Here is a 22578-nt window from a genome sequence, read left to right on the forward strand (position 1 = left end):
ATTTCAAGAAGGCATCAGATTCAGAGTTTATAATGGGGATATATTAATGTTCTGGCGTGATAAATGGTGCACTCAAGAGCCCCTTATAGTGCATTCCCTAAACTCTTTAAAGTGGCTGTAAATTGAGAAGCATTAATTCAGGATTGCTATGTTAGAGAGGGAGAAATGATTTCTCTGAACACTGAACTCAGACGAAACTTTTTCGGTAGAGAAGTAGCTAATCTTATCCACATGGTAGAGTCTAATTATATTGGGGAGTATGGAAGCGACAAAAAGGTCTGGATTTTTAACGCCTCTAGAGTGTTCTCAATCAAGTCTTTCTACTTCTATCTTGCCTCCTCCTCTCCTCCATCACAACTATCTAAAGTTTGGTTCATTCCAACTCCTCCCAGAGTATGTGCTTTCTGATGGACAGCTTGTCGGTATAGGATCCAGACCACATACCACCTCCACCGTTGCCAAATGCTCATTGTCGATCATTACGCACTGTGTGTGAGGGCAAGAGAGTCTATGGACCATTCATTTATTTAGTGCAGGTACACGAGAGAAATATGGGCCAAAGTTTTTGGATTTGTTCAGAATTTCGTGGGTTTTCCTGCCTCACATCTCAGAGCTCCTCAATAGTTAGTTTTTTGTGGCATGGCCTAGTAAGGGTAGGATCTTGTGAAAGCTTGTCATGTTAGCTTTTATATGGGTACTTTTGGAAAGAGAGAGAAATGCTTGCACATATATGAATGTTGTCGGAAGCTACTCCTCTTCCTATTCTATGATTTTATATTTAGTCATTTCTTGGGCTAAAGTTCTTCCTAGTTTTAGCTTATACTAGCTATTGACATCAGAAAATATTGGAATGAGATGTGTTATAGCATGGACTACGAGGAGGTAGTCGCCCCAAGATGGAACCCTCCAGCTCCTAGTAGGTTAAAGTTAAACTTTGACGGTTTCAGTTTATGTAATCCCAGCCGACGGGCATCGTGGGATCCTTAAAGATGGTAGTGGCTCAACCAAGTGGGCATTCTTTGGGTCGATTGGTATTAAGGATTCTAATGGCAAAAGTTAAAGCGACTCTTCATGGTATTAGATTAGTAGTGAGCAAGATTTGAACAACCTCATAGTGGAGGGTGATTCCCTCAATATTGTGAAGAGATTTCTTGGAATACCAATCCTCGAGGCTACAATCTAAAGGTCTAAATACAAGAACTTTTCCCAACAAAGAAGCTAAGAGGTTGGTTTATTCCCTCAATGTTGTCAGATGGTTAGATGGGAGATCCCCTACCCATGGAGATTTCCAGAGTTTATTGATAAGATCCTTGATTGGGTGGAAGGTCATCCGGTCCAATTCCTCTATGTTAAGAGATCGGCAGATAAAGAGGCGGATCGGCTTGCCCGAACAGGGGTGTTAAGATCTGTTTTACAGATTTTTGAACTCTCATAATTGAATTTAGTACTAATCCTCACAGAAATGAGCCTCACCATTGTGGAAAACACATATAATATAGTACTAATCCTCACACAAATGGGCCTCACCTTTACAGAGAACACGTATAAAATGGGCACTGTTGTGGAAATAAAGATTGTATGTAAATGGCCAAATTACCCTTAGCTAAGGGTAATTTTTTCTTAAAAAACCACTTCAAACAATCTTGTCATCGGCCGCCGCACATGGCAAACAACAACCGGAGTCCATCCGCCTGGCCAATATGGCATTGAAGGAAAATTCGGACGTTGGAAAAACGATATAATATATTCGTTAGACTTTAGATCTGTTTTTTCTGCTGTCGGTGAACCATTTTCGCAGTTTAGAGTTGTGATACCGTGCTGGCTGGGACCTAAGACTCCAGCCGGTGTTGGTTGCATTAGTCCGCCGGAAGTCAATTGTATTTATTTAAAAAAGAATTACCACTGAAATAGGGACGATTTAGTCATTTGGGTAAAACTCAAATTTTGCAAATGTTTTGTGGCACATCTCTATCTTTTTTTACACTCGTCACAAATTAAAAACCTTTTTTTTTTTTAGCAAAATGTGTTCTTCTCAGACTTTATTAGCTAAGAAAGTCCACATGGTTAGCCTCGTTGGTGACCATGGCCGAAAATTTACTCTTCCTAATCACTCGACAAAGGCTCAGAGCGTAGTGGAGTATGTAGTCAATAGGGAGGAGACAAGCATTGGATTTGCCTAGAATTACCTTGGAGAGTAGTTGAAGTAATGTTTGGTTGTGCGCATAAACTTATAGAGTAGGGGAATACGTAGGGAGTGCCATTACCAGTGTAAAGAGAGAAATAGAGAAAAAGCTCCGTTCTCAAGATTTTTCCAGCAAAATTCAACCTTTTTAGGAGAATTTGGTTTAAAAGCTATTAGTAGGGGACAAGAAATCCACCTCACGAGACATGCAATAGTTACCTTGGAAGTGTGAAACATCCAGTTACTCCAAAAGCTTAAGCTTTTTGAGAAGGCGTTGTTTAATCTTTTATACTTTAACACTCCCCTTCACATGTGGCCCCTCTTTTTAGAATTGGCCTACACGTGGCACTTGTGGGTCCTCTTTTGATACCATGTGAAATAACCAGTAACTCCAAAAGCTTAAGCTGTTACAGAAGTCATTATTTAATATGTTATACTCTAATAGGAAATATGCCAATGAGTCTAACGGGAGTTTAATGCTACATTGGCAACCAAACAAGGAATGACATCTGAAATTCCTTCAAAATTCATATTGTTGCCGAGAGTTTGTGCAACCAAACACGGCCAACCTCGTTCTTTCAAAGTAAAATGGGTGTAAAACAAATTTTACACACCCTCTTTTAAGTGGAAAAATAGATGTAAAATGTATTTTACACCCACTTTTAGAATTTGATATAGGTTCCTATAAGGGCTGACACTGTAGACTGAGATTTTATACGGTGTAAGCCCTTATAGTCCCTTATTTTCAAGAAGTACGGACCACACTACAACATGATCCAAACCGTCCATGTGATGGGTCATAATGTAAATAGGTTGTGCCAAAAAAATCATTTCCATAGCATGATCCTAGCCCCCGATCTATAGAGGTTTCCATAATATCCAGTTCATCTATAGATCTGAGATCTAGGATCATCCTATAGTGTGGTCCGTACAGTACTTCTAAAAAAAATATACACCGTATAAACTCTTGGTTCTCCGGATCAAATGTGTCCAAGTCCATTCTATGACCCTCCACCTGGCACTTCGTTTCCTCCACATAAAAGTCGTTATATGAGACTCAAACGCCCACCCCCAGTAAACTGCAACAGTCAGTCCTCTCAAAACCAGACATGTCGCTGCTCCTCACTTCCTCCCCATCACGCCTCTTCCAAAACCCTAGAACCCTCCGTCTCCTCCCCTTCCGATCCTTAAAACCCTCTCTCTCCTTCTCTAAACCCCCCTCCTTCCCCATTCTCAACGCATTTTCCAGCGAAGAACCAGGAATCAATCCCTTACCAGGCAAAATCCCAATCCAAAACGGAGACTCAGAAGAAAAATCCCAATCCCCAATAGAATCTTCAAAAACCGAGGAATCCGAAGGAATTCCCGACGAATGGGGGGAGAAAGCGGAATCCGAACCCGAGGCTTCGTATACGAAGCTTTCGGATGCGGATCCTCGGAAGGAAGAAGATGAATGGGGAGGAGAGGAAGAGAATTCGGGTTTTTTATCGGGAAATGGGAGTGCGGGGGTGTCTGATAAAGGGGAGGGGGAGTTTGATAAGCTTTTGGATTTGAAACGCGCGTTGGTGGATTCATGTTATGGAACTGAGTTTGGTTTTAGGGCTTCTTCGGAGACTAGGGCGGAGATTGTTGAATTGGTTAATCAGCTGGAGGCGGTTAATCCTACTCCGGCGCCTAATGAGACGCCATTGCTTCTCAATGGGAACTGGATTTTACTGTAAGCAGTGAAACAACCAATTACTCCAATAGCTTAATCTGTTACAGTTGGTGTTATATAATCATTTATAGTTTAATACCTTGTTCGTTTCGGATTATGGCAACCGATTGTTAGTCCAAAAGCTATTATTAGACTCAAAGTTGCATTTAAATTTGAGTTCAATAAGAGTTTAGGGCTGATATCATGTCAAACAACCAATTACTGAAAATGCTTATGCTGTTGGAGTTGGTATTAATTAATCATTTATACTTGAACACTCCCCCTCATGTGTGGTCCCCCTTTTTCTGGTTAGCCGTATACATGGGTTTTTAATATTAAGTAGTTGTTGGGTTTTGAACCTAGGACTGGATGTGAGGCAATAGCTATGATACCATGTGAAACAACCAATTACTAAAACGCTTAAGCTGTTGGAGTTGGTGTTGTTTAATCATTTATATGGTTCAACATTCATTTAATTCTCTCATATTAAATTCACTCATTCGAATTAGCTTATTACTCTCCTATGTATCGAGCTGTTGTCTTCTTGCCTTTTCATTTGTAGAAGATGGATAGAATTTGTTGTGTATCGAATACTTGCTTGTAGAAGTACGATGGATGTTAGATATTGGAAAACAAGAACTGGTGCATTGGAAGTACTCTTAAAGAGAAAAATGATGTTTTCAAGATGGTTTGGGATTTAAAGTATTGTAGAGGTCAGGAAAACGAATTTCCTTATGGGTTGAAGGTTAAAAACCATGTTCTAGTCCAATGAGAGGCAAGTGAAGGAGCCCTTCAGATGCAACCCCACACTGACATTTGGAAAAGCTGGGCATGTCCTTTGGAGTTTAGTAGTGTATGATATGGCACTTATGGAAAGGGAGGACTGATTGCATATTCATTGAATAAAGCGGCGGGTGGAAGGGATAGTATTAGAAATCAACATTGATCTCATATCATAGAAAGGGAATGACAAGAATTTCTCTATTTACAAAATGGGGGACATACTTCTTTTTTGAATGGCAACGAATAAAATTAATATTGAAAGAAAGAACGGGGAAACCCCGACGATTGAGATGATCAAGACAAAGCAAACAACAATGAAAAAGAAGGTAACATAAACTAAAACACACATTGTGCACCGTGGTGGGGGTGGGGTAGGGGAATCAAAGACTTCCAACTCCGCCCTAGATGCACCCTCTCTAGCTAGCCTGTCGGCCTCACTATTAGCCGATCTTCTCACATGAAGAATTGAGATCAACGATCCCTCCACCCAATCCAGTATCTCATCGACCCATCCTACAAACTGCCAAGGATGGGACCCACTCCCATTCAACCAAAAATGGGAGATATACTTAGAAATTGAAGAATGGTTATTACAGAAAAAAGTTTATGTAGAGAAATTGGAGAACGGTTATTAGAGAAAAAAGTGTGGAGATTAAAGTAGCTCCAAGATGGCGACCTTCTACATTAGGATGGGCGAAGCTTAATCTTGATGGAAGCTCTAATGGTAATCCCGGGCATGCGGGTATTGGTGGCTTATTTGGCAATTATAATGGGTGCGTACCTCTTACCTTCTCAAGCCCAACAAGTGTGTGTGATTCTAATAAAGTGGAAGCAAGAACCCTTATTTGGTGTTTGATGTGGTACACAAGATCTATGAACAGTTCTTTAATCATTGAAGGCGATTCCACAAATGTCTTAGCATGGGCAAGTAGCGAAGAAATTGGACTGTGGAAATTAGCATGGGCAAGTAGTGAAGAAATTGGACTGTGGACATTATATTGGAAATTAGAGATCTATGCTTGATAATAGGTCCTGATTTTTAACATATGAGGATATCAGCAATCGAACAAGCAGATAAATTGGCATGTTATACTCAACTCAACTCAACTCAACAAATCCTTTGTCCCAAACTAGTTGGGGTCGGCTAAATGAATCCTTTAGAAAAAATTCATGAAGAAGGTAAAAGGAATCCACCCGGCTGGCATGTTAAAGTATAAAAGAATAAATAACACCTTCTCCAACAACTTAAGCTTCTGGAGTAACTGGTTGTTAAGCATGATATCAGAGGAAAGGTTCCGAGTTCAAACCTCCTTGATGTCAAAAATCCACATGCAATGGTCAACCCAAAAGTAGGGCCACATGTGCCACGTGTAGGCGAACCCAAAGAAAGAGGGGCCACAGGTGAGGGGGAGTGTAAAAGTATAAAAGAATAAAAAACGCCTTCTCCAACTGTTTACGCTTTTGGAGTAACTGGTTGTTTAACATGGCTAAAGAAGGTGCGGAAAAGGAAGACGTGGTGAATGTCCCTTCAAATCTGAATGAAATGAGGTTGGATTCTTAGGGGCTGGTGGGGGGTTTCATGGGGATTTTCTGCTGTATATACCCTTAGGGACATCTTCTCTCTGTAGTGTGTAGTAATGTGTACAATGTAGAATCCTTTCTTTAATAAAATCATTATCTTCCAAATAAACCCTCCCATCCAGAGATTGCTTTTATGTCCATTGCTGCATAGAGAGGTCATTACCCCTATTTGGAGTGTCTATCCATAAAAAACTGTTTTTATAAATAAATCAACTGTTCTTAAATAAATCAACTGGACTTTTATTTGTAATCAACTTGTATGTTTTGACTTAATGATGGGAATATTTGGCTCTTATTCAACTTAGGCAATAAAAAGAATTAAGTTTCTATTTCATGGGATGTCTTGCTCAAACTGAGGTGCATCTTTTTATGGTTGAAATTCCTTAGGGCACTTTTGGTGGGCACCTAAGGTTCCCTTTTGGATTTATGAAAGACAGAAATTTGAAATGGACAGATTTATAAGAATACTAGATAGATGTGCCGTTTCATTTTGGCTGAAGGGTCTGATTCTAAGTATCTTTCTGTGCTTACACTTTAAAAATTCTAAATTCCCAATAACTATGGACCTAATTTATGATCTTCTGGTCACTTTAAAACACTGATAATGTTGATAAGTGAGTTTTCAGTAGTTCAGATATGCCATAAATAGTCAATAACCATTTGGATTTTATAAATGGCTTTCCCCAAATTAAATCGAGCAGGAGATTTTTTTTTTTTTTGAATAGTTCGAGTAAGAGTTTTGTTGAGAGAGAAATTAAGAGAAAAGAAAGTGAGTTAGAGATGTCCCCCCTCACTAATTTATTTATATACTAAAATAAAGGTACAATGACGAGAATGCCCATAGGCTTATTCTAATACTCCCCCTCAAGCTGGAATGTATAAGTTATACATTCCTAGCTTGTTACAAATGTCACTCAACTTTGCTTTATTCAATTGTTTTGTGAACATATCAGCCAACTGTTCTGCAGAACGAGTAAATATAGCACGTATCTTCCTTTTCTGGATTCTTTGACGAATGAAATGACAGTTGACTTCGATATGCTTTGTTCGCTCATGGAACACTGGATTTGTTGCAATATAGATGGCTGCCTGTTGTCACAATATAACTGTGAAGGCGAAGGAAACACAATGCCAATCTCAGATAGGAGTGATCTCAACCAAATAATTTCAGTAGTAGTATGCGCCATGGCTCTGTATTCTGCCTCTGCCCTTGATTTTGCAATGACGCCCTGTTTTTTACTTTTCCATGAAACCAGGTTACCTCCCACAAAGGTTCATTACCCGGTAGTCGATCTCCTATCAGTAGGAGATCCAGCCCAATCAGCATCTGAGAATCCCTCAATTCGCGTATGACCATGCCGTTTGAATAATAATCCTTTTCCTGGCGCACCCTTAAGATATTTGAGAATTTGAATCACTGCATTCCAATGTGAAGTACGAGGAGAGGTCATGTACTGGCTGACTACCCCAACGGCATAGGATATATTAGGACGAGTAACAGTAAGGTATATAAGCTTGCCCACAAGCCTTCTATACCTACCAGGATCCGTCAACAAATCACCCTCTTCTGGAACCAGTGTCACATTTGGATCCATGGGTGCAGATACAGGCTTCACACCAAGATTTCCTGTCTCTTCTAACAAATCCAGAACAGACTTCCTCTGTGACAGAGATAAACCACTAGAGGAGTACGCAACTTCTATCCCAAGAAAATATCTTAGATGTCCCAAGTTCTTTGTCGCAAACTCTTTTTGCAAGAAGGCTTTCAGTTTCCGAGTCTCCCCTGAGTTACTACCTGTAATAATGATGTCATCGACGTATACAATCAACATAATGCATCTTGCTGATGACTGATAAGTGATAACTGAATATTGAGTGATCCACGGCACACTGTTTGAGGTCAAACCTCATAACCGCCTCACTATATCTGCCAAACCATGCACGTGGAGACTGCTTCAACCCATATAACGATTTTCTGAGGCGACAGACTGATGAGGACTCCTCCTCCTGAGTAACATAACCTGGAGGTTGCTCCATATACACCTCTTCAAGGAGGTCGCCATGCAGAAAAGCGTTTTTCACATCTAACTGGTGAAGATGCCAGCCATTATTGACTCCCAGGGAGAGCAGGACCCGGACTGAAGGTATCTTCGCTACTGGGGAGAACGTCTCATGGTAGTCTACACCGAATGTTTGAGTGTAGCCCTTTGCCTTTAGTCGATCAACAATGCCATTAGGGAGATATTTAATGGAGAATACCCAACGACAACCAACAGGTTGAGCACCAGCAGGCAGAGAGACAAGATCCCATGTCTGGTTTGAATGTAGAGCGCCCATCTCAAGGTCCATGGCAGCTCGCCAGCCTGGGTGATTGAGAGCCCCATCCAAAGACTGTGGTAACACAACAAAAGACATAGAGAGGAGAAAGCTTTTGAAAAGAGGGGTAAGGCGATCATAACAAACAAAATTAGAGATAGGATGAGCGGTAGAACAAGAACGAGTACGTGAAGCAATAGGGGAGTCAGAGACAACTACATGAGAGGAAGATACCTGAGGAGAGGGTAAGGAGATCTCTGCCTGTGAGGACGATTTGTCGGCGTGAGGGTGCCGTGCCTGCTGCTGGCGACGTTGATACTGGAACTTAGCAGGTGGGCGATCCACTCTGGGAACACAAGATTCGACCTGACCAGAGGGACAAGTAGCAGAGAGTTCTAAAGGAGCAGGAGAACTGGCCGAAAGGTCAGGGAGAGAGATAGACACCTCAGGTTCCGTCCTGGGAACTGAAGAAGCTGAGGTAGACCCAAAGAAAGATTCGGATTCAAAAAATGTTACATCAGCTGATACATACCATCGGCGCAGACGTGGACTATAATAACGATATCCTTTCTAGGTACGAGAGTAGCCCAAAAAGATACATCGTTCTGAATGAGGATCCAGTTTATCTCGGCCAGGACCCAAATGATGGACAAAACATACGCAGCCAAAGACACGGGGCGTAAGTGTGAATGGATCCTGATATGGGTATATCGTGTGAAATGGAGAATCACCATTGAGCACCGAAGATGGAAGACGATTTGACAGAAAACAAGCAGTGAGAATGGCGTCAGACCAAAAAGTTTTAGGAACCTGCATCTGAAAGAGGAGAGTACGAGCCACCTCAAGGAGATAGCGCAATTTTCTTTCGGCTACACCATTCTGTTGAGGGGTGTATGCACATGATGGTTGATGGATAATGCCATGAGAGGAGAGATAGTCCTGAAAACCATCGGCAACAGAGAAAAATTCACAGGCATTATCAGTACGAAGGCATTTAAGATTGCAACTAAATTGATTTTTGATTTCATCGTGGAAATTTTTAAAAGCAGAGAAGGCCTGAGAGCGGTCTTTCAGGAAGTACACCCAAGTCATGCGTGAGTAATCATCAATATAAACTACAAAATACTTGAATCCATTATTTGACGCGACCCTAGAGGGTCCCCATACATCGGAATGAACCATCTGAAATAGACTATCGACTCTACTAACAACTCGGGAAGGGAAAGACACTCTGTCACACGACTGACAATGAAAATGAGAAACAGAAGTGTAACTAAAGATGTCTGCCGGAGGCGCTGAAGTGATGGGGTAACCCAGTCGACAGTGCCACTGAAAGGCATCCACTGAACTATTTAAAGCTGACGAAGAAGCCCTGCAGTCAAGGCGGTAAAGGCCATCCACCTCACGACCCGATCCAATCGTCCTCCCAGTCGAAAGATCCTGAAAAACATAGTAAGAAGGATAAAATGAGATAGAGCAAGCAAGGTCTTTCGTAATTTGACTAATAAACAATAAACTAAAGGGAGACTTAGGGACACACAAGACAGAAGACAGAGGAAGATGAGGTGAAGGACAAGTAGTACCAATACCAATAATAGGTGTAGTGGAATCATCAACTAAAGTAATGGACTGAAAATCAGATGTAAATGAGCGAAAAGAAGAGAGCTGTGATGAGTTACCAGTCATATGGTTTGAGGCTCCTGAGTCAATGATCCAGGAATCTGAGCTAGAAAGTAATGTCGTAGGTGAACTACCTGGCTGAGCAAAGCTTGCTGTGGCCTGGGAGGCACTCAGTCGAAGACGTTGTAGCTCCTCATAGTCTGTCCTCGTAAAGGTGAATGAATCATCAACAGAAGAAGAGGCAGGAGTAGAGACAACCGTGTCAGAATGGCCAGAAGTGCTGAGGTGAGCTGATCGAGGCGGGCGAAGCTTTGGGTGCAGTGTGTAGCAAGTCTCAATAATGTGGCCATCGCGTTGGCAGTGGGTGCAATAAGGACGGCCACGCCCACTCCCCACCTAGTCCCGCACCCCCTTCCCTTGTCCCTCGACCACCCGGTCCCACGACCCCCAACCTGGTCCCGCGCCCCGTCCCCTTCCCCCCCACCTCCTCCACCAGATACCAGCCCCCCTCCTCCTGTACCCTCCCGCCCCACTCCAGCCCACCTCCACCCCCCGCCGTAGGAATAGGGAGAGAGATAAGAGGGAGATGATAGAGAGATGGGGGGTGAGGGAGAGAGATTAGGGTTAGGGTTAGGGTTAGGGTTTGGGGATGGAGAAGATGGAGGCTAGAGCTAATCCCTAGGGATAAAAAACCCTAGGGCTCTGATACCATGTTGAGAGAGAAATTAAGAGAAGAGAAAGTGAATTAGAGATGTCTCCCCTCAGTAATTTATTTATATACTAAAATAAAGGTACAATGATGAGAATGCCCATAGGCTTATTCTAACAAGATTGATTGGGGCAAAGTATAGTATTCTATCAGTTCAGTACTTTCTAGGCTGGTAGTTCGAGTCCACTAAGTACTAACTAAGGTAGCAGTAACAACATTCGAAAATGTGAAAATTAATATATGCTAAATGGGGGTAGAGAAAAAAGAAGCCAACTCTTCTATGACTAATGGGCGTAACAGAATAAAAAATCAAGCTAAACTGAGAATGTAGAGATCTGAAATAAATGTCTAAACTGATAGGGAATATGTGTACATTGGATTTAAGCAATGAAAAATAACCAAGATACGAGGGATCAATCAAATGTATTATTTCAGAGCAATTGGAAAGATTTAAAGTGTCTTGAAAACAGTTAGGAAATGAATCTTAACAAAATTTGCTATGGATTAAACTGGCATAGAAATGAAATTGCAATTATTACGTGACGTTTTAAACATTGTCTAAAAAGAACATGTGATGGATTAAACTGACATTAAAATCAATTATTTCATGAGGCTTTAATCAGAAAACATGCAGGAAATGGAATCTGAATTAGGATCTGAAGTGAAATACCAGACATAGGAAAATCGGTGATGCCTGGAATAGGTACTGCAATGAGGAACAGAGACTAAGACAACTGAGTTCATTCGATTTAAAAATAGAGACACTATGTGTACATATCTTTAATCAAGAATTATATTACGAAGTAAGGATACATATAGTAAACAATATTAAGTGACAATAGCTATTGAAAATTATGCCGAACATAAGTGAGTCAGAATGTACTAAGAAGATACAAATGTTATGAAACCTGAAATGAGTAGGAAGCAGATCTAGTATTGCATGTAAATAGCAATCTGGAAGAGTAAAAAAAAGCTGCCAAAGAAATGGATCAAAGAGTTTAAAGCTGCTGAAAATAATAGAGAGATGAGATGATGATGAGCAAACATGCATATTGGCTTTTAGAAATCTTTAAAGAAGACTGCTATATTATTCTGAGTGTGAAGGAAATGGCAAATATAGGTTAGATAAATTAAAAAAATCCGAACTCGTGTAAATCCAGGGATTAGTTTCTAGCTGAAGTAACAATTTGAGTATGAAAATGGAGAATCTCAAATGTCTAATATTTGGAAAATATTGTTTTTTTTGTTTTTTGAATGGCTCTTTTGAAAATATTGTGGTGAGGCAAAGGTGATTTGGGGGATCTTCTTTTAAAAAAACTGAAATAGATGTTTCTTGGTCCGATGGGATAAACAAACACATGAGAATAAGTAATCTAAATCTGAAATGAACTTTAGACGTGGGCATTTTGAGTACAAGAACTTGCCTGAGCTAAAACATGTAAAATTTTTAAATCTGAATTGCCAACGGAACAATATAGACTTCTCCGTGTATTCCAAAACCAAACTTTCTAAAGCAGTTGAATAAAGTAAACTACTGGAAAAGAAAATGTTATGCTTTATCAGTATGCAAAAATGTTTTGGATTAATGGAGTTTGAGATTTATGTGATCCAAGTAGAATTGTAAAAAATCTTGATCCCCTTCAAAAAAATAAAATTGTGAAAAATATTGGTGATGACTGAAATGAATCAAACTAATAGTCAGAAAATTCTAATAAAATGATTTGGAATTCTCATGCAATATACATTTTGATAACATACAAATGAGATGACAAATATAATGGATGTATTGTAATGTCAATTAAGCAGTAACTTGAAGAAACAGAGTTTTATACAGCTATTTAATCTAACACATGAAAATCTTGCTTGGACATTAAAAAACATGAAATTTTGCAGGAATTTCAGAAAATAAAAGACGTTCTAATAATGAATGATGTTGCTTCTGTTGGTATTTTAATACAACAGTGAAATTTTATGGTATTTTAATAAAAAAAGTGGCATTTACTTGTGTATCTAAAAGTTTGTTTTATTTACGAATCTGCCACCTTGCTTTTGAAACATGAGTTTTCACTCTTCCCTCCCAGTGAATAGTCCCACATTGGAAAGTGGGGGAAAGGTTGATGGGTAGATAATATATATAGCTTTCCACTTCTCTTGCTTTGTGAAAGAGAAGTGGAAAAGGGAGGGCCTACACGCATGCGCCACCAAGTGGACCCGGTGAGCTTTTGGCTATACCACACACGCTCGCCGTCCGGACCGGACCGGCTCGGCTGGCCACGCGTGACCCAGAGCCTTTAACCTTTCCTTCTAACTTTATTTTTTGTTTCTGTTACTGTCCATTTAGCTTTGCCCTTGACGCCGCCATTAAGGAGAGAAAAACGCCGCTGTTATCGTGGTAACGTCGACATTAAAGGGAGAAAAAAGTCGCCGTTATTGCGGTGATTTTAGGCAGGTTATTTCCGTCGACGCCAAAATAACTTCGCCATTGTTTTGCATTGTGTCTGTTCGAGAAATGACTGTTCGTGTATAAATTCTGTAATGTACACAAAACATATCTTTTCTTAATGGGCGTTTTGAATGGGTGTCTTTACAGATTGAAAGGGCACATTGAACACACTTTGGCGTATAAAATAAGAGGCATCTCTGTATTTTTGTAACAACTGAGAAACGAACATAACTTGTTTCTTCTCCTAGACCTTCTGATTTTTCATTCTGTTAAAAAGATTTCGGTCTTCTTCATTTCTCCATTTTTTTCTATTTTGCTGGCCAATCGGCGTGTTTGTGTGGGTGGTTCAGATCTATTCGATCAAGCAGCTCATTTAGTTATCGATGATGCATTGGGCTGTTGTATCCTGGGGTGATTGAGTTCGGATCTGCTGCACCGGAATTAGTTTCCGCAGAGACGCAAATTCACCTTAAAGAAAGAGACATAGTCCGTGCCTCATCTCGCCGCATCGAAAAGGTTTCCCTAACTTCATCCATTTTTTGTTTTATGGAAATCAGGTACACCATATTTCAATTTGGTGGAAAAGTCATCAACAACTTCTACCCTTCATCTTGTCGATGACGGGTCCAAAACTAGTACCCAGAACAAAAGCCTCCCACCCATCCATACAAGCAAGAGATAACAATAAAATATCAGGGGGTAGTAAACATAGTTTTGAAACTCCCTCGCATCATCGTGGACTCCCCCGAGCCGACTCCCTTTTCCCTTGGCCGCATTCATCGTTTTGCCCTGCAGAGTCAATAAAAACTCCTTTGACTCTCCCAAGTTATGACCATGTCAATCGAGTACTCGACCGCGTCACGCCGAGTTGACTTATATTTTCTTTGACCGCGTTTTAACCTGCATCCGCATTTTGAAACACCGGTAGGGAAGGCAGTAACTGAGTGTGGTGAAGGCAGGTCATCAACATCTTATGGTACTTAGTTTCATGAAGTGTGGTGAAGGCAGTAACTGAAGTGTTATGCCTCCTCACATGTGGGACAAAATATATCTGAGACAGAATTTAGTGATCTTTGCACCGGTCAATATTTCATTTATCATAGTTTAGTTATCATCTCTCTTGTAGATGTTACCATGTTAACTTCATTCCACTATGAACTATGGACTACATTGTCAAATCAGAGATCACTAATATCTGTTTGCTATGTTCCTTACTCGAACACATTTGAAATGAATAAGAATTGATTTGAACCTTTTGGTCATATTTAAGGTTGTGATTGATAGGATCCTTTACACACCCTAAGACCTATACCAGGTTCAGTACTCTGCCAGCTATGCTAGATCCTGAAACCTAACCCTGTCACGCTTGCAGATCCTCAGACCTTTACTCTTCTCATTGTGAATAGGTTGGTGTATACCGTGTGGGTTTCAATTCTTTAAATCAGCAGATGTTTACATTGGTACAGTGGGTCCCTCCAGATCCTATGGCACGGCTGGGGGGATATTTGCTACAGTTGGGGGGGGTAGTATTTGCTACAGTGGGGAGCAAATAGAGCCCGTCTTTCAAAAGAGGGTCCCTCTAGGTCCTAGGCTGTTAAAACTTGATTATGACGGCTCCAGGATGAGAAACCATGGATCAGCAGGAGTAGACGGCCTTCTAAGAGATGACACAAGAATGATGACTTGAGCATTTTCAGGATCCATTGGAATAGTAGACTCCAATGAAGCAAAGGTTAGAGCTACTCTACAAGATATTAGGAACATGGATAGATCCTTGATAGAGTGATAGTGGAGGGGGACTCCCTAAAAGTGATAAGATGGTTGGAGGGATGCCTATCTCCTCACTGGAGGTTTGCACATTGGCTGGATGAGATTAAGGACTGTGTGGTGGGGTCTTCCATATCATTCTAGCATGTAAGAAGGTCGGCCAATAGGGAAGCTGACAGGCTAGCAATGGACAGGGCTAATAGAAGAGATTGGAGATCTTTGATTTTCTTCCTCTGTGGCGGCCTTTTACTCTTTTTACTTCACTTTTTATGTCCTGTTTATGGTTCTGACCTTCTCAGTCAGGACCTTGTTCCTTTGTTGCTTTAATAAAATTCTTTACCATTCAAAAAAGCAGATATTTAAATTGGTTTGAAGGCCTGTCAATTTTGTGGACAACCTTGCCGTTATTCTAGAAGGAAAAACCCTCCAATTCATGTCACAACACCTGGAGGAAATGATCAATCATACACCAGAGGCATTATTGAATAATAAGAGCTCAACCGTGGTAGAAAGTTTAATCAATCAATGAAATTGAGTCAATTTATTTTGGGAAATTTCTCTCACCTTGATGAAACCAACTCTTTAAATTGCATCAGGTTTGATTCTGGCTCAATCCAAGTTTAACTGTCAAAAACTAAAACAGATTATTAGTCAAGTTTTTCTTTTTGTCAGTTCTTGCTCTTAATTTCAGAATTCTCATAGTTGAAGTCTTGAAGATTTTCTATTCTCTAAATATAATTTTTTTTTAGAATGGTAGAATTCATTAAAAAAGACCGAAACGGACAGAATATACAAAGAAAAGAAAAACAGAACACACAAAATGGGCAATACGCCCTCAAGGAGGAAGAAAATCAAATTTCTCCAATGACTCCAAACCAACCCCTCTCCTAGCTTGAGAATCTGCTACCCCATTAGCCGATCTCCTTACATGATTGAACACAATATAAGACTCTCCAATGATATCTAATAATTCATTAAAAAAATCCGCAAACCTCCATGGAACCTTATGGGAAGCAGACAACCAACGGATAACATTAATGGAATCACCCTCTACTATAGCATTATTCAAAATCTTCCCTGCCAAAAACTTAATTCCTTGATACGCAGCCCTCACTTCCGCCCCATTCGAATCATCTATCCCAATAGGCCCAGCAAAAGACCATAACACCTCACCCTTATCATCCCGCAAAACCCCGCCAATACCCGCCGGACCGGGATTGCCAAAGCTTGATCCATCAAAATTCAACTTATGCAAACCAGTTCCGGAGGAACCCATTCTTGAACAATGATGTTGGTCCTGCCACCACTCGAACACACCCATTGCCAACCATACCAAAGATCAAACGCTGACACAAATTGGAAAAGATGTAATGACTTTGCCCAAAAGATAGTTAACGCCGTAGCTTTGTAAGCAACAAAGGAATCACTTTTATCTTTGCCTCTGAAGGTTCTCGCATTTCGTTCTCTCCAAATCGACCATATAACAGCAAGGAAAGATAACTTCCACAAGATTTTCCCCTTTAAACCCCACGGGGCAAATTGCCAATTCTCAATAGCTGAGGCCAAATCCCTCGGAAAGACCCAATGAACTCCAAACCTCCCCAACACCCGACCCCACACCTTGCGCGCAAAACTGCAATGGAGAAGCAAATGATCCGCCGACTCTCCATCCTCCTGACACAAAATGCAAAAATTAATGATGATCATCTTTCTATCTCTCAGCAAATCAATCGTTTGAATTCTCCCTAAAATGGCTGCCCACCCAAAAACAACAATCGAAGGGGGGGGCAGGAATGTCCCAAACTTTGGCAATCACAGGAGCAGCCGAAGAAGGCAGTAAATGCATGTAGAACGATTTAGGCGAGAATTCACCAGCTGAGGTCCAAATCCAAACCCTTACATCCTCCCCGTCCCTCTTAATATAGCAACTCTCTAAAGCATCAAAGAGCCTACACACTGATAATAATTCTCTATCAAAGAAATTACGCCTAAAAGCAGGCGCCCAAATAACCTTCCCATCCATCCTAGCAAAGCACTCCCCAACCATAGCCTCCTTCGCAGATGCTACCAAAAATAAATCAGGAAAAGCATCTTTCAATATTACCTTCCCACACCATAAATCCAACCAAAATCTCACACGATCCCCACAGTGCACCCTAAATCTAATACCCTTCTGAAATTATGAGGAAATACTCAAAATATCCCTCCAAACCGAGCAACCTAACCTAGGAAATCTATCTACAGATACCCAGCGCGATAAATCCGAACCATACTTACTAGAAATAACTCTCACCCAAAGAGCCTCCGCCTCCTCACCGAACCTCCACAACCACTTACCCAGCAGAGCCTGATTCACCCTTCTAACATTCCTAACCCCCAAACCTCCAGCTTTAATAGGCATGCAAACCGTCTTCCATCCCACTAACGACAAACCCTTCTTCTTCTCGGACCCCCCCAAAGAAATCTCCGCTGAATCTGTTCAATTCTCTTCGCAATACTCGCAGGGCATCTAAATACCAACAATTGATAAATTGGAATGCTAGCTAACACAGCTTTAATCAAAGTAAGACGGCCCCCACGGGATACAAGATTTCTCTTCCAAGTATCTAATCTCTTCTCAACCCTCTCAACAATCGGGATCCAGCTGGCACGATTAGGCCTCCCTGAACCCAAGGGAAGCCCCAGATATGATGACGGGAGGTGATCCAAATTGCACCCCATAATCCCTACTAGCCCGAGGGATATCTCATGCTCCAAATTCACTCCATACAATTTAGACTTATTAAAGTTCACCCGCTGCCCAGAAATCAACTCATACCATCGAATAATAGCTTTAAGATAAAGAACCGATTCTACCTCAGGCGAACAAAAAAGCAGAGTATCATCCGCAAACTGAAGATGGGTAATCTCCACCTCGCTCTGCCCAACGAAAAATCCTTAGATAAGCTTAGCGGCGCTTCCTTTCGCAATCAATCCGTTAAGAGTTTCCGCGACCATAACAAAGAGAATAGGGGATAAGGGATCGCCCTGTCTAAGCCCCCTCGATGCTTTAAAAAAACCAAACGGGGCTCCATTAATCAATATTGAAAACCATGTAGAGGAAATACACTTCGCCATCCAACCTCTCCACTTCCCCCCAAAACCCATTCGGCCCATCACATAATCCAGGTAATGCCACTCCACAAGATCATATGCCTTCTCCATATCCAGCTTACACACTACACTACTCCTACCACACTTCACATAGTAATCAATAGTTTCATTAGCTATAATGGAGCAGTCAAGGATCTGCCTCTTGCTAACGAAAGCCGCCCGATATTCCGATATTATGAAAGGCATAACCACCTTTAGTCTCGACGCCAATATCTTCGCGAGAAGTTTATACAAGCATCCAACGAGACTAATGGGATGAAACTCTCTAAATATAATTTTGGCCATCCTTATTGCTATTTCTGTATGTGGTCTTCTGTATGCTGGTTTTTCTTGCAATTTATTCTGATAATGCTTTCTGATTCATTTCAGGTACACCGCTTTCTCTGAGCTGTTGCCTCTATTAGCTGTTGGGACGTTGCCATTGTTGAAACTTAAGAGAATATCCCAGGAGATCGACACTGGTAGCCTTGCCATACAGAACTCTGCAACATTTTCCAGCCCCACTGCCACCTTCTCCTTTAGTGCATCTGCTTCTTTTGAAGTGCGAAGTCCTTCTAGGATACAGGTAACCGTCATCCTGTGCATGGATCAGTATTCGTAGAACATTATTGTCTGGCAATTTTCATTGCAATTAATAGCTGAGTTATGGAACTTGGATCCTTCTTTCTGAAGTGTCTGTGCAGATACTATAAAATACTAAAATGGATCGATGACTAACCAACTGTCCCATTGGTGGTCATCATAGTTTCTTTTAAGTATGAGTTAGAGTTGATGGATGAAATCACATGGGCGTTGGATATCTGATGGTGACCATATGTCTTGGGCAGAATGATCTATGACGTGGTGATTGTGTAGAGAGAGAGCTTGACATGAGCCCCTATGATACATAAACACAAGCAAACTCTGAATTTGTAGGTTATAAAGTAGCACCAACCAAGCCATCTTTCTATGTAGAAGATGTGGCCTATGAAAACTGGAGTGATGCCATGCAAGTAGAGATAACTTCTTTACATAAAAATGCTACTTGGTAACTGGTGGCTCATCTTATTGATAAGAATTTTGTGGTATGCAAATGAGTTTATAAGATAAAGCAAGAGTTTGATGGAACAATATATGGAAACAAAGCTAGACCTGTTACCTTTCCAAAAAAAAAGGCTAGACTTGTTCCAAATGATAGAACCATCAACTTGCTCTTGACTATGAGGAGACTTTCAATCATGTAGTTAAGGCAACCATATTAAGATCAGTTTTGGCTTCAACTAACATTTTTTGGGAGGAAACTCCATCAGATGGATGTGAAAAATGCATTGTTTGATAGGCACATCAAATGGAGAAGACTACAGGGAGCAACCAGAAGGTTTTGAGAAAGCAAATATTTTTTGGGAGGAAACTCAATCAGATGGATGTGAAAAATGCATTGTTTGATAGGCACGTCAAATGGAGAAGACTACAGGGAGCAACCAGAAGGATTTGAGAAAGCAAATTGAGGTCCCTATGTGCGTAGACTTAAGAAAACTGTCTATGGGCTGAAGCAAGTCCATAGAGCTTGGTTTGATTGGTTGAATCTAGATCATCAGATGAGAGGAAACAATGGGATTGTATGATGTTTATATACACACTAAGTCAGGTACTATTGCCATATTAGTTGATGCCAATGATACCTTTATTATTGGAGATGATAATACATAAATTGATAAGCTAAAGTGTGGATTTAAAGAAAATTTTGACGTGAAGTATTTGGGAGAACTTCCCTACTTTCTTGTTGTTGAAGTGGAGAGGACAAAGAAAGGGATGGTTTTGACTCAGAAAAGAATATGATGTGGATCTCCTTAGGAGGGTCCATATGTCGAACTAAAAGAATATTGCACTCCTGTAGTTTATAATAAAAAGGGTAGCGGACAAGATGGAGAAAAGGTGGTATCTAGATGTAAATGAGTATGATTGGTGCACTTCACTACTTGACTTTTACACAGACTGAAATCACCTATGCATTGAATCAAGTTTGTCAATTTATGTGTTATCCCTATCAAGAACGTTTACAAGTTGATAAAAGGATAATGAGGTATCTGAAAGGAACCTTGATGTATGGTCTATAATATGGTCCTGATCACAAGAAAGAAGTAAAAATTTGATTGGATTTTCAGATGTTGACGGGATAGGAGATATTGATACTAGGCATCAATTACAGGGTACTATGTTGTATTGAATGACTGTCTTAGTTTTACGAACTCATGGTTGCAGGGTCTAGTGTAGAAGTAAAATATAAAGCCATGAATTCTACTATTGAAACATTGAATGACTTATCTCAAACAAATGGTGTAGCTACCAAGTTATGCATGTGTAAAGAGCGGGTTCCACCAACTAGTTATTTACCAATATGCATTCTATCAGGAAAGCCAATGTAATGATTGCCAGTGGATTTTTTTTTGTTGTGGAATAGCAATGATTGTGCCTTCTGTAATACATTCCGACTAAATGTTTATCATTCTCTTAATAAATTGTAATAATTTCCATTGAGTTTGTCTCCATTCTCTTCTATTTCACATTTTCAAGCCTCCAAAGATAGGATGCTTGTGTTTCTCTCTGTCTAATTGTTTTGGAAACGCCAAGTCATCTACTTACTGTTATCTGTCTCTTTTTTCTCTATATGAGCATGTAGCAGGGAAGTAGCTAATCTACAGATTCTTTCAATGCAATAAATGATAGATCAAGGCGCATTAATTTGATATTCATCTGCTAAAATTGTGTTGGTTATTATGAGATGTTTGTTAGTTCGGACAAGACAGTTTATTCACTTCTAAAGAACGATAGAGTGATCTGGGTCATGGTTACATTTTTATATGTTTTCATGATATAAGAACCATTGTATTTTATATGTTTGTCTGATGAAAGAATACCCTTCTTTTTTTGAGCTTGTCATTCTGGAACGTTGGACCCCCTATTGATCCAATCCTCAAAATTTGCAGGTCCAATTCAAGGAAGGAATCTTCCAACCTCCTGAGATATCATCAAGTGTCAATCTACCCGAAAGCTTTGATATTTTTGGGCAGAAAATTGATCTGTTACCTGTTCAGCGATTACTGAACCCTTTACAGGAGGCCGTGGCAAACCTATCGCGTGTTATTTCTGGACAGCCACCTCTCAAAGTTTCGATTCCGGGTGAAAGGACAGTGTCTTGGCTTGTGACAACATTCCTCGATAAAGATATTCGGATTTCGAGAGGCGATGGTGGCTTGTTTGTGCTTGTCAAAGAAGGGAGCCTTCTACAAGAATATAAGTAGCTTTGTTGTCTGGGTGAGTTACATAATTTTTGTGCAGTTTGTCATCTGGGTTGTGTCATTTTCATGCATACATCTATAATCTCTATATGGTAGGATCTAAACTGGTTGAATGGAGGTGTCAGGTCACTATACAAAAGTTTGGAAGCAGAAAGTCTTATTTCAATATTAGCTGTCCTTGGCCCTGTTTGTTTTGGATTTTGAGAACCCATTGTGAGTAGAATATGTGGTCTCACTTGAACGTTCATGTTTGAGTCTAGTGAAAATGAAAACATGCTAAAAAAAAAAAAGTATCCATGGAAAAATATTATATGAAAACAAATCCAGGTCATAGTAGGTTTGGAGCTTTCTTTTTTAATTTGAATGGCAAGTAGGTCTTGAGTTTTCCTTGAAAGCAAGGGTAGTTTTCAATTTTCTCAATTTCTTGGAAAAGTTTAAAATGGATGGCACAATATAGAAATCATGATGGATTGGAGGGTTAGGATGATTCCATTGAGAAGATTTTTTGCGCACACCCTATCTATGTCGAGGCCCATCAAATGAATGGTTTAGATCACCTAAACAATGTGGGCCCCACGGTATTTTGGGGCTGCAGATTCATACACGGCCGGCCACCGAAAAACAGTGTTGAGACCCATCTAATGTATGGTTTGAGCCTGTGGGGTATCTTTTGATTTTATCAAAATCACTGTTTATCAGCGGATAAGATTATTTTTGATTAATCCTATCTACTACAATGGGGTTTCACCCTACTTAAGTCATTCCTCTTCCAACTGAGACATTAAAGCAACTTTGGAAGCCATTAACTCAGAAAGATGCAAAACAGTTTTAGACATTAGTTGCATAATCTTAAATGAAAATGGTTTTGAAGGTAAATATATTTATTTCCAAACAATGGCTATAGCTTTAGAAACGATGAATTTAATGATTTTAAAAGAGATTTTAAAACCCCATTTGCTAAGGACCAATTTCCCTGAGGCCTGCTTTGGGTTGAAATTTTTTTTTGAAAAAGTTTGGAAAAGTAAAGCTTCTCCAAAAATTTAATGTTTT

General features: G+C 40.3%; 1 protein-coding gene across 1 annotated transcript; it reads left to right on the forward strand.

Annotated features, from left to right (window-relative positions):
* The first annotated feature begins 3234 nt into the window (after nucleotides 1–3234).
* On the forward strand, nucleotides 3235–21884 carry LOC143850873 (Plastid-lipid associated protein PAP / fibrillin family protein). Its single transcript, XM_077360149.1, has 3 exons — nucleotides 3235–3899; nucleotides 18620–18815; nucleotides 21217–21884. Exons 1-3 carry the CDS (start codon nucleotides 3292–3294, stop codon nucleotides 21529–21531), a joined length of 1119 nt encoding a protein of 372 aa, XP_077216264.1. The 5' UTR covers nucleotides 3235–3291; the 3' UTR covers nucleotides 21532–21884.
* The last annotated feature ends 694 nt before the right edge of the window (nucleotides 21885–22578 follow it).

The sequence above is a fragment of the Tasmannia lanceolata genome, unplaced genomic scaffold (assembly GCF_043159265.1).
Source record: "Tasmannia lanceolata isolate RefF3 unplaced genomic scaffold, GAP_Taslan_0.1 ptg000018l, whole genome shotgun sequence".
Taxonomy (NCBI): domain Eukaryota; kingdom Viridiplantae; phylum Streptophyta; class Magnoliopsida; order Canellales; family Winteraceae; genus Tasmannia; species Tasmannia lanceolata.

What these genes read in the sequence shown, in the direction of transcription:
- LOC143850873 (XM_077360149.1), top strand. Translation starts at nt 3,292, where the DNA reads ATGTCGCTGCTCCTCACTTCCTCCCCATCACGCCTCTTCCAAAACCCT. An exon ending in AATGGGAACTGGATTTTACT is followed by an intron (nt 3,900 to 18,619) that starts GTAAGCAGTGAA and finishes GATTCATTTCAG; the next exon opens with GTACACCGCTTTCTCTGAGC. An exon ending in GAAGTCCTTCTAGGATACAG is followed by an intron (nt 18,816 to 21,216) that starts GTAACCGTCATC and finishes CAAAATTTGCAG; the next exon opens with GTCCAATTCAAGGAAGGAAT.